Source organism: Lissotriton helveticus, chromosome 12 (assembly GCF_964261635.1).
Source record: "Lissotriton helveticus chromosome 12, aLisHel1.1, whole genome shotgun sequence".
In the NCBI taxonomy this organism is placed as follows: Eukaryota; Metazoa; Chordata; class Amphibia; order Caudata; family Salamandridae; genus Lissotriton; species Lissotriton helveticus.
Genome location: NC_136073.1, coordinates 15,609,492 through 15,631,882, shown reverse-complemented (window position 1 = coordinate 15,631,882; position 22,391 = coordinate 15,609,492). Strand labels below are relative to the sequence as shown.

The following is a 22,391-nucleotide window of genomic DNA, read 5'->3' as shown; positions in this document are numbered from 1 at the left end:
GGTGAGAGGAGAGATGACACTCAGAGAGGGAGGGGCCTGTGCTGCCTGTGGGTGAGAGGAGAGATGACACTCAGAGAGGGAGGGGCCTGTGCTGCCGGTGGGTGAGAGGGGAGATGACACTCAGAGAGGGAGGGGCCTGTGCTGCCTGTGGGTGAGAGGAGAGATGACACTCAGAGAGGGAGGGGCCTGTGCTGCATGTGGGTGAGAGGAGAGATGGCACTCAGAGAGGGAGGGGCCTGTGCTGCCGGTGGGTGAGAGGAGAGATGACACTCAGAGAGGGAGGGGCCTGTGCTGCCTGTGGGTGAGAGGAGAGATGACACTCAGAGAGGGAGGGGCCTGTGCTGCCGGTGGGTGAGAGGAGAGATGACACTCAGAGAGGGAGGGGCCTGTGCTGCCTGTGGGTGAGAGGAGAGATGACACTCAGAGAGGGAGGGGCCTGTGCTGCCTGTGGGTGAGAGGAGAGATGGCACTCAGAGAGGGAGGGGCCTGTGCTGCCTGTGGGTGAGAGGAGAGATGACACTCGGAGAGGGAGGGGCCTGTGCTGCCTGTGGGTGAGAGGAGAGATGACACTCGGAGAGGGAGGGGCCTGTGCTGCATGTGGGTGAGAGGAGAGATGACACTCGGAGAGGGAGGGGCCTGTGCTGCCTGTGGGTGAGAGGAGAGATGGCACTCAGAGAGGGAGGGGCCTGTGCTGCCGGTGGGTGAGAGGAGAGATGACACTCAGAGAGGGAGGGGCCTGTGCTGCCTGTGGGTGAGAGGAGAGATGACACTCGGAGAGGGAGGGGCCTGTGCTGCCTGTGGGTGAGAGGAGAGATGGCACTCGGAGAGGGAGGGGCCTGTGCTGCCTGTGGGTGAGAGGAGAGATGACACTCGGAGAGGGAGGGGCCTGTGCTTCCTGTGGGTGAGAGGAGAGATGGCACTCGGAGAGGGAGGGGCCTGTGCTGCCTGTGGGTGAGAGGAGAGATGGCACTCGGAGAGGGAGGGGCCTGTGCTGCCTGTGGGTGAGAGGAGAGATGGCACTCGGAGAGGGAGGGGCCTGTGCTGCCTGTGGGTGAGAGGAGAGATGGTACTCGGAGAGGAAGGGGCCTGTGCTGCCTGTGGGTGAGAGGAGAGATGACACTCGGAGAGGGAGGGGCCTGTGCTGCCTGTGGGTGAGAGGAGATATGACACTTAGAGAGGGAGGGGCCTGTGCTGCCTGTGGGTGAGAGGAGAGATGGCACTCAGAGAGGGAGGGGCCTGTGCTGCCTGTGGGTGAGAGGAGAGATGGCGCTCAGAGAGGGAGGGGCCTGTGCTGCCTGTGGGTGAGAGGAGAGATGACGCTCAGAGAGGGAGGGGCCTGTGCTGCTGGTGGGTGAGAGGAGAGATGACACTCAGAGAGGGAGGGGCCTGTGCTGCCGGTGGGTGAGAGGAGAGATGACACTCAGAGAGGGAGGGGCCTGTGCTGCCGGTGGGTGAGAGGAGAGATGACACTCAGAGAGGGAGGGGCCTGTGCTGCCGGTGGGTGAGAGGAGAGATGGCACTCAGAGAGGGAGGGGCCTGTGTTGCCGGTGGGTGAGAGGAGAGATGACACTCAGAGAGGGAGGGGCCTGTGCTGCCTGTGGGTGAGAGGAGAGATGGCACTCAGAGAGGGAGGGGCCTGTGCTGCCTGTGGGTGAGAGGAGAGATGGCACTCAGAGAAGGAGGGGCCTGTGCTGCCTGTGGGTGAGAGGAGAGATGGCACTCAGAGAGGGAGGGGCCTGTGCTGCATGTGGGTGAGAGGAGAGATGACACTCAGAGAGGGAGGGGCCTGTGGTGCCTGTGGGTGAGAGGAGAGATGGCACTCAGAGAGGGAGGGGCCTGTGCTGCATGTGGGTGAGAGGAGAGATGACACTCAGAGAAGGAGGGGCCTGTGCTGCATGTGGGTGAGAGGAGAGATGGAACTCAGACAAGGAGGGGCCTGTGCTGCATGTGGGTGAGAGGAGAGATGGCACTCAGAGAAGGAGGGGCATGTGCTGCCTGTGGGTGAGAGGAGAGATGGCACTCAGAGAGGGAGGGGCCTGTGCTGCCTGTGGGTGAGAGGAGAGATGACACTCAGAGAGGGAGGGGCCTGTGCTGCCTGTGGGTGAGAGGAGAGATGACACTCAGAGAGGGAGGGGCCTGTGCTGCCTGTGGGTGAGAGGAGAGATGGCACTCAGAGAAGGAGGGGCCTGTGCTGCCTGTGGGTGAGAGGAGAGATGACACTCGGAGAGGGAGGGGCCTGTGCTGCCTGTGGGTGAGAGGAGAGATGGCACTCAGAGAGGGAGGGGCCTGTGCTGCCTGTGGGTGAGAGGAGAGATGGCACTCAGAGAGGGAGGGGCCTGTGCTGCCTGTGGGTGAGAGGAGAGATGACACTCAGAGAGGGAGGGGCCTGTGCTGCCTGTGGGTGAGAGGAGAGATGGCACTCAGAGAGGGAGGGGCCTGTGCTGCCTGTGGGTGAGAGGAGAGATGGCACTCAGAGAGGGAGGGGCCTGTGCTGCCTGTGGGTGAGAGGAGAGATGGCACTCGGAGAGGAAGGGGCCTGTGGTGCCTGTGGGTGAGAGGAGAGATGGCACTCGGAGAGGGAGGGGCCTGTGCTGCCTGTGGGTGAGAGGAGTGATGACACTCGGAGAGGGAGGGGCCTGTGCTGCCTGTGGGTGAGAGGAGAGATGGCACTCGGAGAGGGAGGGGCCTGTGCTGCCTGTGGGTGAGAGGAGAGATGACACTCGGAGAGGGAAGGGCCTGTGCTGCCTGTGGGTGAGAGGAGAGATGGCACTCGGAGAGGGAGGGGCCTGTGCTGCCTGTGGGTGGGAGGGGAGGTGGCACTCAGAAAGGGAGGGGCCTGTGCTGCCTGTGGGTGAGAGGAGAGATGACACTCGGAGAGGGAGGGGCCTGTGCTGCCTGTGGGTGAGAGGAGAGATGACACTCGGAGAGGGAGGGGCCTGTGCTGCCTGTGGGTGAGAGGAGAGATGACACTCAGAGAGGGAGGGGCCTGTGCTGCCTGTGGGTGAGAGGAGAGATGACACTCAGAAAGGGAGGGGCCTGTGCTGCCTGTGGGTGAGAGGAGAGATGGCACTCGGAGAAGGAGGGGCCTGTGCTGCCTGTGGGTGAGAGGAGAGATGGCACTCGGAGAAGGAGGGGCCTATGCTGCCTGTGGGTGAGAGGAGAGATGGCACTCGGAGAAGGAGGGGCCTATGCTGCCTGTGGGTGAGAGGAGAGATGGCACTCAGAGAGGGAGGGGCCTGTGCTGCCTGTGGGTGAGAGGAGAGATGACACTCAGAAAGGGAGGGGCCTGTGCTGCCTGTGGGTGAGAGGAGAGATGACACTCAGAAAGGGAGGGGCCTGTGCTGCCTGTGGGTGAGAGGAGAGATGGCACTCGGAGAGGGAGGGGCCTGTGCTGCCTGTGGGTGAGAGGAGAGATGGCACTCGGAGAAGGAGGGGCCTGTGCTGCCTGTGGGTGAGAGGAGAGATGGCACTCGGAGAGGGAGGGGCCTGTGCTGCCTGTGGGTGAGAGGAGAGATGACACTCAGAGAGGGAGGGGCCTGTGCTGCCTGTGGGTGAGAGGAGAGATGGCACTCGGAGAAGGATGGGCCTGTGCTGCCTGTGGGTGAGAGGAGAGATGGCACTCGGAGAGGGAGGGGCCTGTGCTGCCTGTGGGTGAGAGGAGAGATGACACTCAGAGAGGGAGGGGCCTGTGGGTGAGAGGAGAGATGGCACTCGGAGAGGGAGGGGCCTGTGCTGCCTGTGGGTGAGAGGAGAGATGGCACTCGGAGAGGGAGGGGCCTGTGCTGCCTGTGGGTGAGAGGAGAGATGGCAAACAAAGTGGGAGGGGCTTGGCCTGCCAATGGGTGAGTGAAGAGATGGCACTTCGAGAGGGAGGGGCCTGTGATGCCTGTGGATCATAGGAGAGATGGCACTTCCAGAGGAAGGCGCCTGTGCTGCCTGTGGGTCGTAGCAAAGATGGCAAACAAAGTGGGAGGGACTTGGCCTGCCTATGGGTGAGAGGAAAGATGGCACACAGAGAGGAAGGGTCTGTGCTGCCTGTGGGACATAGGAGAGATGGCACACAGAGTGGCAGGGGCTTAGTCTGCCTGAGAGCGAGAGGAAAGACGGTGCACTGTTGTTACAGAAGGAGGGGATCCGACCACAAACACTGAGCACGGAGGTAACAGGATACTTACATAGGACAGTGGGCTGCCGTCATCACCCACTGAGGGGCCACAAGAAACCCACCACAAATGTGACCATTAAGTTTAAGGGAGGCCATGTAGGGTCTGGAGTGTGGTTTGGCTTCTTTCCCTCCAATGATCTGGTTCCGGAACACACCTAGGAGATCAAGTCAGAGGAGAAATCTTTCTTAATGAGATGAGAAAGTACAAGCGCTGGTTTTGCAGACCTACAAGTCCCCAATAGCAGTTTACTGGTTTGAACAATGACAGAGCCGATGCAGGCTTTCATCCTTTGAGGCTACGAAGAAACTGTGCAGTTGAGTTGGATAATAGTACCACATGATATTTAGAGAGTGAAGAGATGATGTAGCTCCTGGTGAGTGCTATATATGTGCATGTATTTTATATGACATTTTGATAGACTGATGAGGAAGGGTCCTGCCCCTGCTGCTGGCCACTAAACCGCCCTGCAAATACATACTTCGTATGGTGAATGGAGGAGCATGGGGAAATGAGGGAATGCAGACAGCAGAGCCACGTCACTCACATCCTGGCATTTGATAGACTCTGCCTCCAGCCCTGCCGACAATTCAGTAGAACAGTTTTCAGATCATTATTATAATTAACATAAACGTCAGCGAAGCTTCCAGTTGCACTTACCGTCAGTGACCCATGGGCTGCAGAGGAAGATCACGAGGATCTGATGTGTCGCCTTCATTTTAGGAATATATGGATTCCACGAAAACTCATAAAACAGAGGCATGAAACTGGGGCCTGCCCTGTCCTTGCGACGACTTTATAGCTTAAGAATCTCAGGCCACAGAGAGGAGAGGAAACCACAGTGTCTGTGATTGTCTATCTCATCACTGCAGAACTAAGCAACCTTCCGCCCCTCTCCGGTGCTTGAAACGGTTTTCAAGATTAGGGGAGGATACTAATTGCAATCTGAAAGTAAAATCACCAATGTAAATGTGAGCTCGTGAGAATTTGACCAAACTCTGGAATAAACAAGCATTTGCAATGCAATAGGTCTCGCATTAGGAAAGTTTGAGCTATTGGTTTTGTAAATGACAAATTTTTTATTTATGTGTTGGTTTTGAAAATAGCGAAATTAATAGCTTTGTCATTTACAATGCCAATAGTTCTAACTTTCGCAAATGTGACACTTATAGCATTTTTTATGTAATATGTGTTGTATTTACGTGACTTAGATGTATTGATATTACAAGTAATAGCTTTAAATTATTTTTAACAATTAATACTTAAATAAAAATAAAAGTTATTGTAATGTATAATGGCAATAGCTTAAACTTTTGTAAATAACTTTTGTGAAGATTATGTTCAGTGTATTTTATTGTGACAAAAATCCGAGAACAGAAGTGAAATATTAACATATTTTTGTGGCATTTGTAATAAAGCTTAAAACATTGATAGAACATATTTGAACCAGTTGTTGTTGAATGGTTGCATAGATTGATGTTGTGGTGGCGACGAGTGATGTTGTGGTGGCGACAAGGGATGCTGTGGCGTTTAGTGATGCTGTGGTAGCGCATAGTGATGTTGATGTTCCCCTGAGTGATGCTGTGGTGCTGATGAGTGATGATGTGGTGATGCGTTAGATAGATAGATAGAATGAGGGCGATAGATAGATAGAATGAGGGCGATAGATAGATAGAGTGAGGGCGATAGATAGAGTGAGGGCGATAGATAGAGTGAGGGCGATAGATAGAGTGAGGGCGATAGATAGAGTGAGGGCGATAGATACAGGGAGGGCGATAGATACAGGGAGGGCGATAGATACAGCGAGGGCGATAGATACAGGGAGGGCGATAGATACAGGGAGGGCGATAGATACAGGGAGGGCGATAGATACAGGGAGGGCGATATATAGATAGAGTGAGGGCGATAGATAGAGTGAGGGCGATAGATAGATAGAGTGAGGGCGATAGATAGATAGAGTGAGGGCGATAGATAGATAGAGTGAGGGCGATAGATAGAGAGAGTGAGGGCGATAGATAGAGAGAGTGAGGGCGATAGATAGATAGAGTGAGGGCGATAGATAGATAGAGTGAGGGCGATAGATAGATAGAGTGAGGGCAAAAGATCGAGAGATCGAGAGAGATAGATAGATAGATAGATGTGCAGAACTCCAGCAAACAAAGCCATGGGCAGACTAATGACATCCAACCATACTATGCATTTTAATAAAAAGAAGTCCTACAAAAAAACAAAATCTTAGTATGGCTGTTAAGAATGGGATGCAGGATGCAGCATAACAAACACTCAGTCCATACATCTAAGGAGAAACATTGACATCTCTAGGAGATTGGCTTTTGTACAGTGCATGCACACATAGGTGCACAGTATACATGTAGGACACATGCATGCAGGTCAGCAAGCATGTAGGCAACAATGCACACAGATCAACATTCATTCAGCCCCCTGTACAGTAAAAGACATGGGTGACTGGGTGATGTCCAGCAGGGGGCAAAGGTAATGTGCATAGGGGCACACAGGGTGACGTGCTCCAGAAGATTTATACTCCACGATAACACTATACATTTGGTGTGAGGTACACGGTGGTGGCCCCATTTCAAAAGCTTCTCCTATGAGGGATTAGATCTTATTCTACCTTACATGTTAATGGTGCTGAGTCACTTTTTTCTGAGTGTGCATGTTGAAATTCATTTTTGAGTGGATTTCAGGTGTTCAAAACATGTCTGTGCTTCGTGACATCTCGGCAGATTCTTTGCCGGTGGACAAACTCACTGAGTTTTCTCCCCTTGAACCACTGGGTAGAGAATACCTCATGGCGGGTGTCTCTAAAGTGTCTGCTCTCACATTCTGGCTCTACAAGGGTTACAAGCTAGTGTCTCGGATAATGAATTCTGTAATATTGTATGTTTTACAACTCAAGTTCATGTTTGTTTTGCTGTGGGATGGCCACTTTCCACCCGGTTGTGTGAAAATCAATAAAGAGATTAAAAAAACAAGTCAAACCAGTCCAAAAGGGCAGGAATTGAATGCAGCTCAAAACAAGGGCATCATGGAGGGGGCAGGGGAGAAGCGCACAGGCAACAGAACGGGAGGGGGAGGATGGAAAACACAGAGAACGGGAGGAGGCGTGAACAAAGGGATGGGGAAAACAAAACGAGCGAGGGGGAACGGATGAAAAGCAGACACCTCTTTTAAGAAATATAGCTTTCACAGATACAAAAAATGACAAGGTCAATTTTTACATAATAACGAGTTTGTTAATAGCATTCCCATTGGTGTTTCTGTAAGCGCTATATTTTTCAGTCTGAAAGCACTATATTTTTCTCTACGTTGTGAGTCCCAAGGACACTTGAAGTTTAGACTTTTAAAAAATAAAGCGACCGGGCCTTAATGCAGGTTAATGCCCAAATGCTGCACCGTCTGTTTCGCGGAGCTAATTTCCGTATCAGTCTTCTGAATGAATGCTAGTTTAAATTTTGAGCGCCATCATGGGTTCTTTTTTTTTTTTTCCAAAACCTTTATTGGAGTAAGCATAGAAAAGTACAAGAATGGGCCTACAACCTCACGGGCTGGCCGCTAATAACAAGGCACAATGCATGTAAGAAAAATGCACACCCGTGGATAGGTACAGCTCAAGTACAAAACATTACTCTATAGACATCACAGAACAATTTGTATTTTTATATTTACAAAAAGAAACACAAACACTAAGGCGAATGGACGATAATTAAGGTCAGCCCAAAGAGCGGAGGGGACGGTTCCACGATCAGGAGAACACACCCAGAGCCCGGAGGCTCCAATCAAGTCTGGGAGGGGGGGGAGGGGAGCAGCGGGGAGAACCGGAAGTATAAAAAACCGTACGGAAAGGTTCCGGGAACTCTAGTCTAGGGAGAAAGGACCATCTCAGCATTGTTTTCAAGGGGAGGGGTGCAAATACCCCCACGATAATCATTCCACTGGCCCCAAACCTTCGTCCACGCCCTGGGCCTGCCCCTGGCCACATAAACCGTTTTCTCACGAAACATGGACCAGTCCATATTGTCTTCCCACTTTGAGACCTCAGGGGGCCTGGAAGCGCCCCAGAGTTGCGCGACATCCCGCTTCGCAATCATGTAACCAAGGGTAGCCCATCTGGTCTGGGCCACAGAGTAGTCAGTGGGTTCCCACACATTCAACAGACATCTGCGAGGCTCCGGCCGCAGGGCCACATCCGTAACAGCAGTCATCATCTCAAGCACAGCAGTCCAATAAGCAGCTACAACCGGGCACTCCCAAAGGATATGCAAAAAGGTCGCACTCAAGCCACATCCACGCTTGCATAGCCCATCCGAAGAAAAGCCCATCGTAACCAGACGCGGACCAGTGACATAGACTCGATGAAGAATCTTAAGCTGAACCAAACGGAGACGGGCAGGAATGGCCACCTCCTTGGGAGAAGAGAGCGCCGATTGCCAATCCTCGTCGTCCAGTTCCAACCCATCGCAAACCCAAGCCTCCCGAAGTCGGACCAGTAAGTCCACACGATTATTAATCAATTTCTTGTAAATCAGAGAAATAGTGCTATCGGGAAGATGCCCATCAAGGACACGGTCCTTGAGGGGGGAAGATTCAGGCAGGGCCTCATCAGGAACCAAGACTGAGGCGAGGGCATGTCGGACCTGCAGGTAGCGAAAAAATTCCCTATCACTCAAACCATATTCCGCCTGGAGGGCCTGGAACGACTTCACACAACCGTTCGAGTACACGTCACCCACCCTACAGATCCCAATCACATCCCAGCGGTCGAAACCCTTGGTAGACCAGAGTCCGCCCAAACGTTCGGATGCATAAAGCGGTGTCGCCAACGTTAATCGATCCTCCCACCCCAAACTCACACTCGCAGCCCGCCACACCGTTACTGCAATCCTGGATGGGCCCACAAGATGGCGCCCGGCCGATCGGGAGTAAAGCGCTCTAGTAAAGTCCCCACCCGGAAGCTGGAGTCTGTCCATCTCGAATGCAGGATTACGACCCGGGGAAAACATCACATTGTGGTAAATAAATAAATAATACCTCTCTTTTTGACTAGACATATATCATAACAGATAGCTCAATAAATAAGAGTCAAGATTCGAGGTAGTAGGAGTTTTGCAGGTTTAATACAGCATAAGGACAGGAACAGGACAACCTGCATAGGAATAGGATGGCAGGGCCCAGCAGCTGCTGGGGCTGGATCTGGGATGAGCGCGCTGACTTTTAATAACAATACATGAGCATATATACATAACGCAAACACATAGCATTACATTGCAGTAGGCGTAGCAGTGGGTGGAGCAGAAGGCGTGACGCGTAGCAGTCGCGAAAGATAAGGGCGAAAGTAGGTGTAACGGGGCGTATACATAGACATGTGGTGCAGACGTAACAGGATATGTCATGAATGGGGCGGAAACCATGGAGGGGGCTACCTGAGGAGCCGGGACCTCTAACCTGATGGTGCGCGCAAACTAGCAATGACGTATCACTAGGAGAAGCTGGGGGCTATGAACTCTGTGCTAGGAGCAGAGACTGAAGTCTGGAGAGTCAGGGCGACATGTACCTAAACAGTATCTAGTATCTGATGTTTAGAGAACATGTTGATAGGAACTAGAAGTTAGGAGGGGAAAAGTTAACGTGATTCTGAGACTGGACCATGCATTATTCTACATGTAGTGCGTGATGGAGAATATTGAATGACCATTAAATGCAGTATTTCTCTAACGTGGAGACGTGAAGGCTAGACAATGACGGAAACTATTGATGCAGTTCAGTAGCTTAGGAATGCAGAGAAGGAGGACTGGACTGATAACTGGAATCATAACATACTTTTGGCAGACTCAGAGACTGAGCCAGGCTGGGCCGGGCACTGCGAGGCAGGAAGGAAGTGAAGGGTCGAGGATACAGGTGGGGGCTGTATCGCTCCTCAGCGAGGCTTCAGGAGACAGGAGCTGAATCTGGTGTCCAGGCCCTTTTGAGGCCTAGAAACGGGGACTTTATAATAGAATAACGTGCACACTGAGAAACGTGGCAACGTAGCTTTACATAGGCCTGATATTCGTAGTATTCACGAGAACTGGAAACTGGCATACTAGAGGTGGACACAACTGTAATTGCGTCATTAATCGAACATGGGGAACGCATATGCATATTTAATCATGCACACATAACATATGATGGATGACACGTAGGGACACAGAACATGGCAAAATTTACTTTTCCACATTCCCTCCTTGTCACTACGTTTCCATCAGGAAACATCAATTTTCATGATACCATCTATCATTTCATACAGTATCATTTGCTCGTCTCGAATTATCCTGGAACGGGATTTAGAACGGGGCTTGGGACTAGGAATACAAGAGGTAGCACAAATGCCGCAAATCGCAGGGCCACATTGTATACAGAGACAGCAGCTGAATATGATCGCTACTGCAATACCTAGAAAGGACAAGACTTTCCATCCCCATGCGGAAATTATATTCCAGAACCAACCGGACCATGTCCAGGTGCCTGGATCTTGGTGTATCAGATGGGCAATTTTATGGAGTCTGGTTATAGCTGAATAAACAGACGGCGCGTTATTTGGAATGAAAATGCAGCAACTAGATCCGATGACTCTACAGGCCCCGCCCCTATCGGCCAGTATGACGTCAAGGACGAGACGATTTTGCAAAACGACAAATCTCATAACAGATTGCTCTTCAGTTAAGTTACCTAGAGCAGAGGCAGTCTCATTTATTACAGCTTCAAGGGTTCTGGTTAATCTACGGATTAACTTACTATTCTGGACAGGTCCTATAAAGAAGAAGAAACCTTTATTGAAATCGGTATATTGTTCTAGAGCAGTTTCAGTATAATCGACAATTGGGGACTCCCTTCTATGTCTAACGTGTACTAGATGTGTGTTTCTATGATAATCAGGTGGGGCTAGGAAAACTGGTGGCAGTAGGAAGGCAATGTAACAGGTTCCCTCCCAATCGAGGGGCAGACGAACATATGCAGTTTGACCACAAATAAAATAAGAATGACGTGAAGCTTTGAAGATAGATTTCCCACTGTCACTATACTTGACAATAGTAGTACAATCACTATGTCCTACATGTACGGAACCATTATTTCGGACACATAATTCGCCTTTGACTGGTAGTACTGAAATAGCAGGTAAGTCTGGAGTAGTAACAGACTGAACATTCAGGACCATAAAATTCGAAGAATAGTTTCCTAGATTATATACTTCATTTTCTAGATCTAAACCTGTTCTGTGGGGGAGACCTTGCTTGTCTGGAAAACATGTACTGTTAAGAAAAGACATATCTGTTGAGGATGACGTTAACGTGGACCATGCTCCACACGAACCATTATGTGAGAATGGATAAGGAAAAAGTGGCAGGACTCCCTTCGGTATCTGGAAAGGGGGGAGTCGACCACACACCCAACAATTAGTGGCATTGCTGGTCTGGTGTGAGTAATGTAACATGCGGACAAATGAGTTATTACGCATGGCGAGGCGGTAAGAGAGTTCATGAGGAGGCAGATCACTAAACGTGTGCTCTACTGTAGCATTAGCAGACTTATTTACATGAAGAACTGGGAAACATAGGTAAAATGCATAACTGGTGCAGGAAATCATAAGGCTGAGAAACAATATGAAACATAGAAAAACGATACATCGGATTGAGTTTTGACTAACTCTCTCACTGTGGGGGTCTATTTTATACATGTCAGAAACAGTCTAACCGTTTCACCTAGGGGAGGACTTAGACAATCAAACTGGCTGACTTAATTTACTAGACCGTAGTTTCTGTTTATACTCCTGCTGCGGAGTTTTCTCTAACAGGGGAGGGGTTGTAGCAATGTCTTTTGCGGGACAGTCCTTGAGAACAATGCCTTGGCAATCCTTCAAATCCTGGGAAATGTTCTTTAAGACGGGTTTCAGTCCATTAAAAAGTTTGACATGAGAAAGGTGTACCCAGCCTTTGCGTCCTTCCAACTTCACGGCTGTACGGGTAGTGAGGAGGACCTGTCGGGGCTCTTTCCATCGAGGCTCCAGCGGACTTGATCTGTCAAAGTTGCGGACCATCACCATGGATCCTGGAACGATTTCATGCGGTGCCACCTCGGTATTGTCTGGAAATGCGGCAGCAACCTGTGAACGACATGAGTTGAGGGCAGACATCAAGGAAGTTAGGTAATCTGTCAGCATATTACTTGAAACATCGGTAATACTTCGGGGTCTAGGAGTACCCCACATGTTAGGGGGGCGGCCGAATACGACCTCATACGGGGACAGACCTGATCTGGAATGTGCGACCATGCGCATATAAAATAAAGCGACTGGTAGAGCTACTAGCCAGTCCACACCCTTTTCTTTACACACTTTTGCAATACGGATTTTCAGAGTCTGGTTATGTCTCTCTACGAGACCGGCTGCTTCAGGATGGCGTACACAATGGAACTTCCACTGGTACCCTAATAACAGGGAAACATGCTTCATGAGTTCAGATGAGAATGGCTGGCCGTTGTCAGAATATACGACTCTAGGGAGTCCATAACGAGGGAAGAACTCACGAACCAACTGCTTGGCAGTGGTCGCGGCTGTGTAATCTGGGACTGGATATGCTTCTGTCCACCTGGACAAAGCGCATACAACTACAAGGACATACTTGAAACCTCGACATCGCTCCATCTGAATATAATCCATCTGGAGGACTTCAAAAGGGTGGTCAGGGGGCTGGAATCCACCTTGTTCCACCGGGACACTTTTACCTGGATTAAACTGACAACATATCATACAGGTACGGACTTTCTGCTTGGCTGCAGCTCGTAAATGCTTGTTGAACCAAATGTTCTGGATACTGTCTAACATAGCTTTTTCTCCTAAATGTGCTGGACTATGTGCGGTATTGATAATGACTTGAACCATAGAGTCGGGGAGAAACCATGTGGCTCTACCCTTCGTTAACCATCCTTGATCTGTCTGGACCCCTCCTTGTTCGGACCATTTCTTGATTTCATCGGGAGTAGCATGTAACTGTATGTCTATGACATCTTGAGTAGGGTCCTTAACTGTCATGCATGTAGTCGGATCTGGAGTATGTGTCATGTTAACTGGAATGTCTGGAGTCTGTGCTGTAAGCTTGGCTGTGCGATCTGCTAGATCGTTACCTTGAGAAATAATGTCAGTGACTTTCGTGTGTGCTTTGCATTTCATGATAGCAATGGATGTCGGTAAATGTATGGCATCTAACAGAGCTTGAATAAGGAGACCATGCTGAATCTTGGTTCCATGAGAAGTCATGAAACCTCTCTCCTGCCAGAGCACTCCGAAGTCGTGTACAACTCCAAATGCGTAGCGTGAATCTGTGTAAACATTAACTTTCAAGTTCTTGGCGTGTATGCAGGCTTGTGTCAGAGCAACTAGCTCTGCTGCTTGAGCGGACAGGGTGTCAATACGGTGTGTCTCAATAACTTCAGTGTCAGTAGTCACTGCATACGCGGCGACTAGTTCTCCTGTACTAGTTCTCATACATGAACCATCCACATAAAGTGTCAGGTCGGGATCTGGTAACGGAATATCTGTCAGATCTTGTCTTGGCTTTGTCGTAATGTTAACTACTTCCACGCAATCATGTGTGGCTGGATTTGAATTAACTGATGGTAACAGTGTAGCAGGATTCAGGATGTTGCAGCGTCTGATTTCTATGTGAGGCTGGAACAGTGTCAATTCATAACCTGTTAAACGTGCAATTGTCAAGTGCTGAGTTTGTGTTCGGTTTAAAAGAACTTCCACGGAATGTGGAACTTGTACTGTCAAGGTATGTCCTAAGACTATGGAATCACTTTGTCTGATAGCTAGGGCTGTGGCTGCAACTGACTTGAGGCACGCAGGCAGAGCCTGGGCTACAGGATCTAATGTGCTCGAAAAATAAGCACAGGGCTTGTATTGTCCTGCTTGATCTTGTGTGAGAACAGATAATGCTGTACCTTCGCGTTCAGTGACGAAAAGTGTAAAAGGCTTACTGTAGTTCGGTGTCGCTAGAACTGGAGCTTGGCATAAAGCTTTCTTTAACTCATTGAAGCTAAGTGTATGTTCAGATGTCCAAGGGAGGACAGTCGATACGGCTGCCTCCTGTGTCGTTAACTGTATCAGTGGCTTGGCTAGAAATGCATACTGGGGAATCCATTGTCTGCAGTAAGAAGTGAGGCCGATAAAAGCACGTACCTCCTTCTGGGTCTTGGGCTGAGGAAGACTCGCTATTAACTGGATACGGTCTGGTGTCAACTGCCTACCCCTCTTGGACAGCAAGTGTCCTAAGTAGACCACTTGCTGGACACAGAATTGAAGCTTAGAAGGGGACACCTTGTGCCCCATCTCGGCTAGGAAATACAAAACTGTAAGGGATGCTCGCTCGCAAGCACGTTCAGAACGGGCTGTGATCAGTAGATCATCGACATACTGGAGCAGGGCAGTGTCAGTTGGCATGTGAATGTTGTCTAGTTGTCTCTTGAGTGCTTGACTGTAAATACTAGGACTTTCTGTGAAACCTTGAGGAGCTCGTGTAAACATATAGCTCCTTCCATTTAAACAAAATCCGAAAAGGAACTGGCTGTCTGGATGAATAGGAACACTGAAAAATGCGTTCTTGAGGTCTATGACAGTGAAGAACGTGGCTTCGGAATCAATGGCCGTTAATAGGGAAGAGATGTCTGGGACAACTGGGTACTGAGGAATAATACATTTATTAAGCTCTCGTAGGTCAATCACTAATCGATATACTGGGGGTGCATTTGGATCAGTACGTTTCATGACTGGAATGATCGGAGAATTACATACATTGGAGTCAGTTTCTACAACCACTCCTTGAGCCATGAGCTCGTCAATAATTTTGGATAAGGCTGCTACAGCCTCAGGTGGCAATCTGTACTGTCTGATTCGTGGTAACACTACACCTGGCTTAAGAGTCACACGATAGGGTGTGATTTGCATGTAACCTACATCAGTTGGACCTTGCGCCCATAAGTGCTGCGGAACATTAGACAGTCTTGAATCAAAATCTCGTAATACATAGTGACCCTTAAAGTCACGTAGGAACAATCGTATTCCCTCTGGGGAACAGCATATAACTGCACCTAACTCTTTCAGTGTCTTAATGCCTAATAGGTTTTCTGGACATGACTTAGTAAGTAACAGATCAGTAGTGCGGGACAATGGACCTACTTCTAGAGTAACTGGCTTTGAAATCTCATTTACGATAGGTTTTCCTGAAAATCCAAGGGAAACATTTCTTGAGCCTGAGAGCGGAGCCCCTGGAACTTGGGCGTGACTAATTGTGGTCCTACTTGCCCCTGTATCAATCAAAAACTTTCTGTCTTTCCCTAATACTTGACTGTGAACATAGGGACCTTCTTGATCTACAGGTATCTCGATGAGAGGCAAGCCTACCTCCCTCTCTAGGCTGTTTCATGAATACTGCTGGTACTCTGGATACTCAGACTGTGCATACTGGTACATCTGCTGTGTAACATGCTGTGTTGCAGCAATAGGCTGCGGTGCGGTAACTGTCTGTGGTGCATTCTGTGGCTGAGGAATCTGTGAAACTTGTTCTTGTCTAGGCGGACGTGGTCTTTCTTTAGTCTTACCAGTAGCTATGTTGTGTTTCAGAACTGCACACTCATTTATGAAATGACCTGGCTGTTTACAATAATTGCAGTTCCCTTTAACGGGAGCTGCAGGATGACTGGCTTGATTCGGACCCCTCTTCTGACTGTCTTGAGGAACAGATTGTGCAACTAGTACTTTCATTTTCGTGTCTTTCATACGTTTTCTCTCGTGTTCTTGCTCTTCTCTGATTCTATTCTGGTGATACTGAAGCATTTGCAACATCTGGGACGGGGTATTAGCTTGCCAGGTACTTTCGACTTTCAAAACTCGATTTTTAATTTGTGGACTTGAATTCTCGACTAATTTAGTAACAAAAAGGTGAGGGTATGACTCACTACTTGTCTTGAGGCCACTGTTGATGCTGAAACATTTTTCAAATCTAGAATAAAAATCACTAATATCCTCATCTTGCTTCTGTTTACAGGCTGAGATTGCATCCCAGTCTTCTTTTCTAGTTGTCAATAACCTGGGTAAAACTTGTATTAATAATTCTGGTAATTCTTTACATTTATCTCCAAGACCGGTACCTGGTACTCGTGACTTATCTTCAGCTTCTAGAACTGCCCAATCGATCTTTTTCTCTCCCACCTCCCATTCTTTTTCCTTTAGCTTTTCATACACCCCTGCGGGCAGCAGAACCTTTAACATTTTAATTATATCTGGGTATGTGTATTCTCCCATACGGAGCATGTCTTTTAATTCTCTATGGAACCCTGCTGGATCTTTGTCATGACAGGGAATTAATTTCTTCATCTCGAGGAGTTCCATCTTTGTTATTGGAGTGTATACAAACACTCGCTGCATTTCGCCACCCGTTCCTTTAACTGGGTGGACTTCTCGTAACGGATTCTGTCTCTCCATGTAAAATGGTTTACTTTCTGGGGGTGAGGCATGAACAAAATGCGGGTTTAGAAACGTTCTATATTTGTGACGCTGTTCTAGAATGACACTAATTAAATCGGTACCTAGACCTTTCCATCTATACTGGAGTAACTCGTTCAGGACATCGTGTAACGGACCTGGATCAGAGTGCTGACCCTCATACAGAGTAATGAGGTGCTGGATCATATACATACCCACCAGTCGTTGTTCGGCTGGGGGCATTTTTCAGAAACATTTGCGCCACTATTTCGTCTGGAAAAGTGGTAGAATCAGTAATCCATCGGACTGCTGATCGGGCTAGTTCTTGTTCATGCATGGTACTTACTCACTGTAACCGATTCGTGAGTTCAGAATGTGATCGGTAGCTTGAAACACTTGTTCTAGTGAACCTTGTTCTGGTGCTGGATGATGGAAGGTAGACTTGGATTCTAGGCGTAAATGGCGATCTGGAAATCTAGATTTTCCTACATACGCTATTCTGGCGGGATTCTCGTCCTCTACCTCTTCAGTATCAGAGTTACTTTCTTTCTCGCTTACTTGTGCTGCTTTACGTTGTTCGTGTATCTTTATTATTTCTCTACGGATTTTCTTGTACATACTCTCCATAGCACCGACGGTCTTGTGCTTACCCTCGGCTATATTATCACTCCACCTTGTCAGGGTTTTCATTTCGGCTTGATCTTTAGACGGGTAATCTTGTTCTCTTATTAGACAATTGATCAGAAACTTTAATATCATGAGCTGGATCTCGGCTTTCCTTTGAGACATGGCCTCGCCAATACTTTCTGGATCATCCCCTGTACGGATGAAACGATATATTCTGTCTAGATCTTCTTTCATATTCGGTAAGGTGACTAGATACTCGGCCACCTTTCTTACGCGGAATGAATATAAAACCATATTATCCGCGCCTGGGACTGGATCATAGCCGCATTCGGCAAGGGATTTTCTTATTTCTGCTACAGTCTGATGTCTGGGCGTACGCTGTGACGCTTGTGCATGTAATTCGGCTGTCGTTAAACGCTTGTGTGGCGGCGGGGTTTGAGGAGGACCTCCTCCTGTGGCCCCTAAACTGGAGTCGTCTACTGAGGCTCTTCGTCCTGGCAGAGTGGGAAATGGAAATGCAGGCTGGACTTGTATGGCGGGCTGGACCGGGGGTACCGTAACAGGTACTCCGGTGTCTGGAGGAGCGGGAAGTGCCTGATTTACAGGGACTGGCGGAGCGCGAACAGGATTTGCATATTCTGGGACTGTGTCGTCCAAATAGGACGAAATGAAAATATCAGCTGCGGTCTGTTTGTGACGTAGCTTGGTCGGAACTAATGGTGGCGGGAAATTACTGGATGCCTCTGGGGTCGCTTTTGGCAAGCCCTCGGCAAGGAGAGGATACATACCCCTAATAAGGGCATTCCTCTGTCTGTCTGACTGTTCGGCTTTGACTTGTTCACCTATCTCGATTAGTTCTTTTTCTTGTGCTCGTTCTAAGGATTCTCTACTTAATTCTGACTTTCTGATTTCCTTTTCAGTTCTTCTATGAGCTTCTTTGCGCCATAACTCGATGGCATCTTTCTGTGATTGTCTGGCTTTCTTTTTCCATAATGCTTCTTCTACTCGCATGATGCACTCGGCATCCCATGTACCCGATACGGGCCATCTATACTTCTTTTCTAACTGTTTGGTATACTCTACCCATAAATCTAGATACAATATGGCGTTTATGCCATGCTTCTGATACATAAAATGACCTGGACTGTCCCTAGGCGGAACTGGAACTGCTTCTTCTAACAAACCCTTTCTAGTTCTTAGCTGACGTAATCTCGAAAAGAGAGACATTGTAAACTTGAATCGGAACACAATACAATACACGAGGAACAATAACAATTGGGAGAACAATTCAGGCATACCACGACATTGGAAATACATTGAACAACATCATAACATAACAGTTCGGACAGAATATTACCTGGAATACCGAGAACAGAAACACAAGAATTTCTCGAGAACGGAACAGACTAGAGTTACTGGATGCACTGCTGAAACAGTACGGAACATACCGGTCCCATAAAGGGACGCATCAAGACCCGTATCCACCTAGGTGAACACTTCGTTTGTGAGTCTGTGTACCACCAACCCACGGACCAGAGTCAATTTAGATTGACCCTGTCTAGATACTACCCCAGTAATGGTACTCACCGGGCAGCAAGAACGGAAGCCTCGGATTGGACTGGACTGTTACGACGACGGACGACGAACTTCGGACTTCGGACTTCAGTTACGGGTGGACCTCCGGATACCTCGGACCTTGGACTCTTGGCTTGGGCTCTGGTCGGGACTCGCCGCGTTCCTCCACCGTCTCGTTTGGATGCTGGACCGCCTCCTCCGTCTCCTCCGTGGGCCTGAGGGATACTTGAAGCAGAAATATCTGCCGGTGCACAGAAGAGTTCCGTCACGACTGCAGAGGGTCAGGGGGTCGGCGTGGCTTCACCGACGCGTGGGGAAAGGGCAAGTCCCTATTCGGGCGCCATTATGTGGTAAATAAATAAATAATACCTCTCTTTTTGACTAGACATATATCATAACAGATAGCTCAATAAATAAGAGTCAAGATTCGAGGTAGTAGGAGTTTTGCAGGTTTAATACAGCATAAGGACAGGAACAGGACAACCTGCATAGGAATAGGATGGCAGGGCCCAGCAGCTGCTGGGGCTGGATCTGGGATGAGCGCGCTGACTTTTAATAACAATACATGAGCATATATACATAACGCAAACACATAGCATTACATTGCAGTAGGCGTAGCAGTGGGTGGAGCAGAAGGCGTGACGCGTAGCAGTCGCGAAAGATAAGGGCGAAAGTAGGTGTAACGGGGCGTATACATAGACATGTGGTGCAGACGTAACAGGATATGTCATGAATGGGGCGGAAACCATGGAGGGGGCTACCTGAGGAGCCGGGACCTCTAACCTGATGGTGCGCGCAAACTAGCAATGACGTATCACTAGGAGAAGCTGGGGGCTATGAACTCTGTGCTAGGAGCAGAGACTGAAGTCTGGAGAGTCAGGGCGACATGTACCTAAACAGTATCTAGTATCTGATGTTTAGAGAACATGTTGATAGGAACTAGAAGTTAGGAGGGGAAAAGTTAACGTGATTCTGAGACTGGACCATGCATTATTCTACATGTAGTGCGTGATGGAGAATATTGAATGACCATTAAATTCAGTATTTCTCTAACGTGGAGACGTGAAGGCTAGACAATGACGGAAACTATTGATGCAGTTCAGTAGCTTAGGAATGCAGAGAAGGAGGACTGGACTGATAACTGGAATCATAACATACTTTTGGCAGACTCAGAGACTGAGCCAGGCTGGGCCGGGCACTGCGAGGCAGGAAGGAAGTGAAGGGTCGAGGATACAGGTGGGGGCTGTATCGCTCCTCAGCGAGGCTTCAGGAGACAGGAGCTGAATCTGGTGTCCAGGCCCTTTTGAGGCCTAGAAACGGGGACTTTATAATAGAATAACGTGCACACTGAGAAACGTGGCAACGTAGCTTTACATAGGCCTGATATTCGTAGTATTCACGAGAACTGGAAACTGGCATACTAGAGGTGGACACAACTGTAATTGCGTCATTAATCGAACATGGGGAACGCATATGCATATTTAATCATGCACACATAACATATGATGGATGACACGTAGGGACACAGAACATGGCAAAATTTACTTTTCCACAACATGATTAATGGCAGATAACTGGGAAGCCCAATAATATCGCTTGATATCGGGGAGCGCCATGCCCCCGTCATACCAGGGGATGGTGAGCTTTGCGAGTGCGATACGGGGTCGCCCATCCCATATCAACTGCCGTTGAAGACTCTCAATCTCCTGGAAATAGGTCTTAGGGATAGCGTCATAAGAGTTGTGAAGCGCGTAAAGGAATCGCGGCAAGGACATCATTTTAAACAGGGCCGCCCTGCCCAGCGGAGATAAAGGAAGCTTGCGCCAACGGGCCACATCCAATCGCAGTCTAAGCAACGGTGGGAGGAGATTACGCTCAAAGCGGAGCGTCGGGTCCAACGTAATAAAAATCCCTAAGTACTTGAAGCCCGACTGGACCACTTGAATAGGAAGTCTACTCGGCAAGGGGGGCAAAACCCCGGAGAGAACATATACACAGGACTTGGTCCAGTTAATAACGAGGCCCGAGTTGGCTCCAAAAGAAGCAAGAACATCAAACAGAACAGACAGAGATTTACGCGGGGAGGTGAGGTATAAAAGGATATCGTCCGCGTAAAGCGAAACGCGGTCCTCAAAGTCCGGAGACCAGCGAATCCCCATGAGAGACGGTTCCCACCGGAGCCAGGCAGCCAACGGTTCCAAGGCGAGAGCAAACAGTAATGGAGACAAGGGGCATCCCTGACGGGTACCCCTGCCGAGGGTGAAAGGAGCCGAGACCCTACCATTTACCACCACTTGCGCCAGAGGTGCCGCGTACAGCAACTGGACCCAACCAATAAAGTCAGGCCCAAAACCAAATTTCTCAAGAGCCGCCCAAAGATAGGGCCACTCCACTGTGTCGAAGGCCATGGATGCATCCAACGATGCCAAAATGGCCGGCTCCGTCAGAAGCCCCGCCCTCGCGATCGCGCCATGAAGACGACGAAGGTTCAGAGCCGTGTTGCGATGCGGGATAAATCCAGATTGATCCGGATGGACCAAGTCACTAATGACCGTCAAGAGACGGGTTGCCAGGAGTTTCGCCAACACCTTGGGTTCAACATTTAGAAGGGATATGGGCCTATAGGAGGAACAAAGATCACGTGGTTTGCCCTCCTTGGGGATGACAACTATCGTGGCCAGTCTCTGATCATAAGGGAGAATACCCCGTTCCCGGGACTCCAGAAACATGGCGCGGAGATACGGAGCAATCCTATCCGGACGCAACTTGTACAATTCGATCGGCAACCCGTTCGGGCCCAATGCTTTGCCAGAACGGAGGGAACGGATGGCAGTAGCTATCTCATCAACCGTAAAGGGGGAGTCCAACGCCACACGGTCCGAATCAGAAACAATGGGCAGGGCTATATCACGCAACAGAAGGCGAGAGTCAACCACATCCCTCACAGACACAGGGGTATACACCACACGGAAGTACTCGGCAAACCGGTCAACTATCCCAATCGGGTCCGTTACACTCACACCACATGCAGACTGAATCACGGGTACCACACGATTAGCTCTCTCCTTCTTATCCAGCCACGCCAGCAATTTACCCGCTTTGTCACCCACATCATACAGACGTCCCTGTTGCTCCCGAAACATCACTTTGGCGGCATCCGTGACCAAGGACTTATAATCAAATTGCTTCAGACCCAGGGCATGGAGCTTCTCAGGCGTGACACCAGATTCCAAGCCCTCCTCCAGTACAGAAATTTCCCCCTCAAGATCAACCACTGCTCTATTCCTCGCTCTCTTAGCCTCAGCAATAAGAGAGAGGGCCTGCCCATGGATCACAGTCTTAAAGGCCTCCCACAGGGACACAGCAGATGAAACCGACCCTTCGTTATCCAGAAAATACGAGTCGAGGGACTTAACTAAAAGGGTGCGGGTCTCAGGGGAGGTAAGGTACCACGGATTAATGGGAGCCACCCTGCCCGCCGCTTCCACCCC

General features: G+C 49.4%; 1 protein-coding gene across 2 annotated transcripts in view; it reads right to left on the bottom strand.

Annotated features, from left to right (window-relative positions):
* LOC144799799 (mast cell protease 1A-like) overlaps window positions 1–22,391 on the bottom strand; it is a 328,485-nt gene that overhangs the window by 60,197 nt on the left and 245,897 nt on the right. The window contains exons 1-2 of one of the 2 annotated variants that reach the window (XM_078671361.1): window positions 4,824–4,965; window positions 4,176–4,320 (exon numbers count right to left, since the gene is read on the bottom strand). In XM_078671361.1, coding sequence (XP_078527487.1) covers window positions 4,176–4,320; window positions 4,824–4,926 — 248 coding nt within the window. In that variant the 5' untranslated portion in view covers window positions 4,927–4,965. Of the gene's footprint in view, window positions 1–4,175; window positions 4,321–4,823; window positions 4,966–22,391 lie in introns of those variants that run through there. The other variant, XM_078671362.1, reaches the window with a different exon arrangement.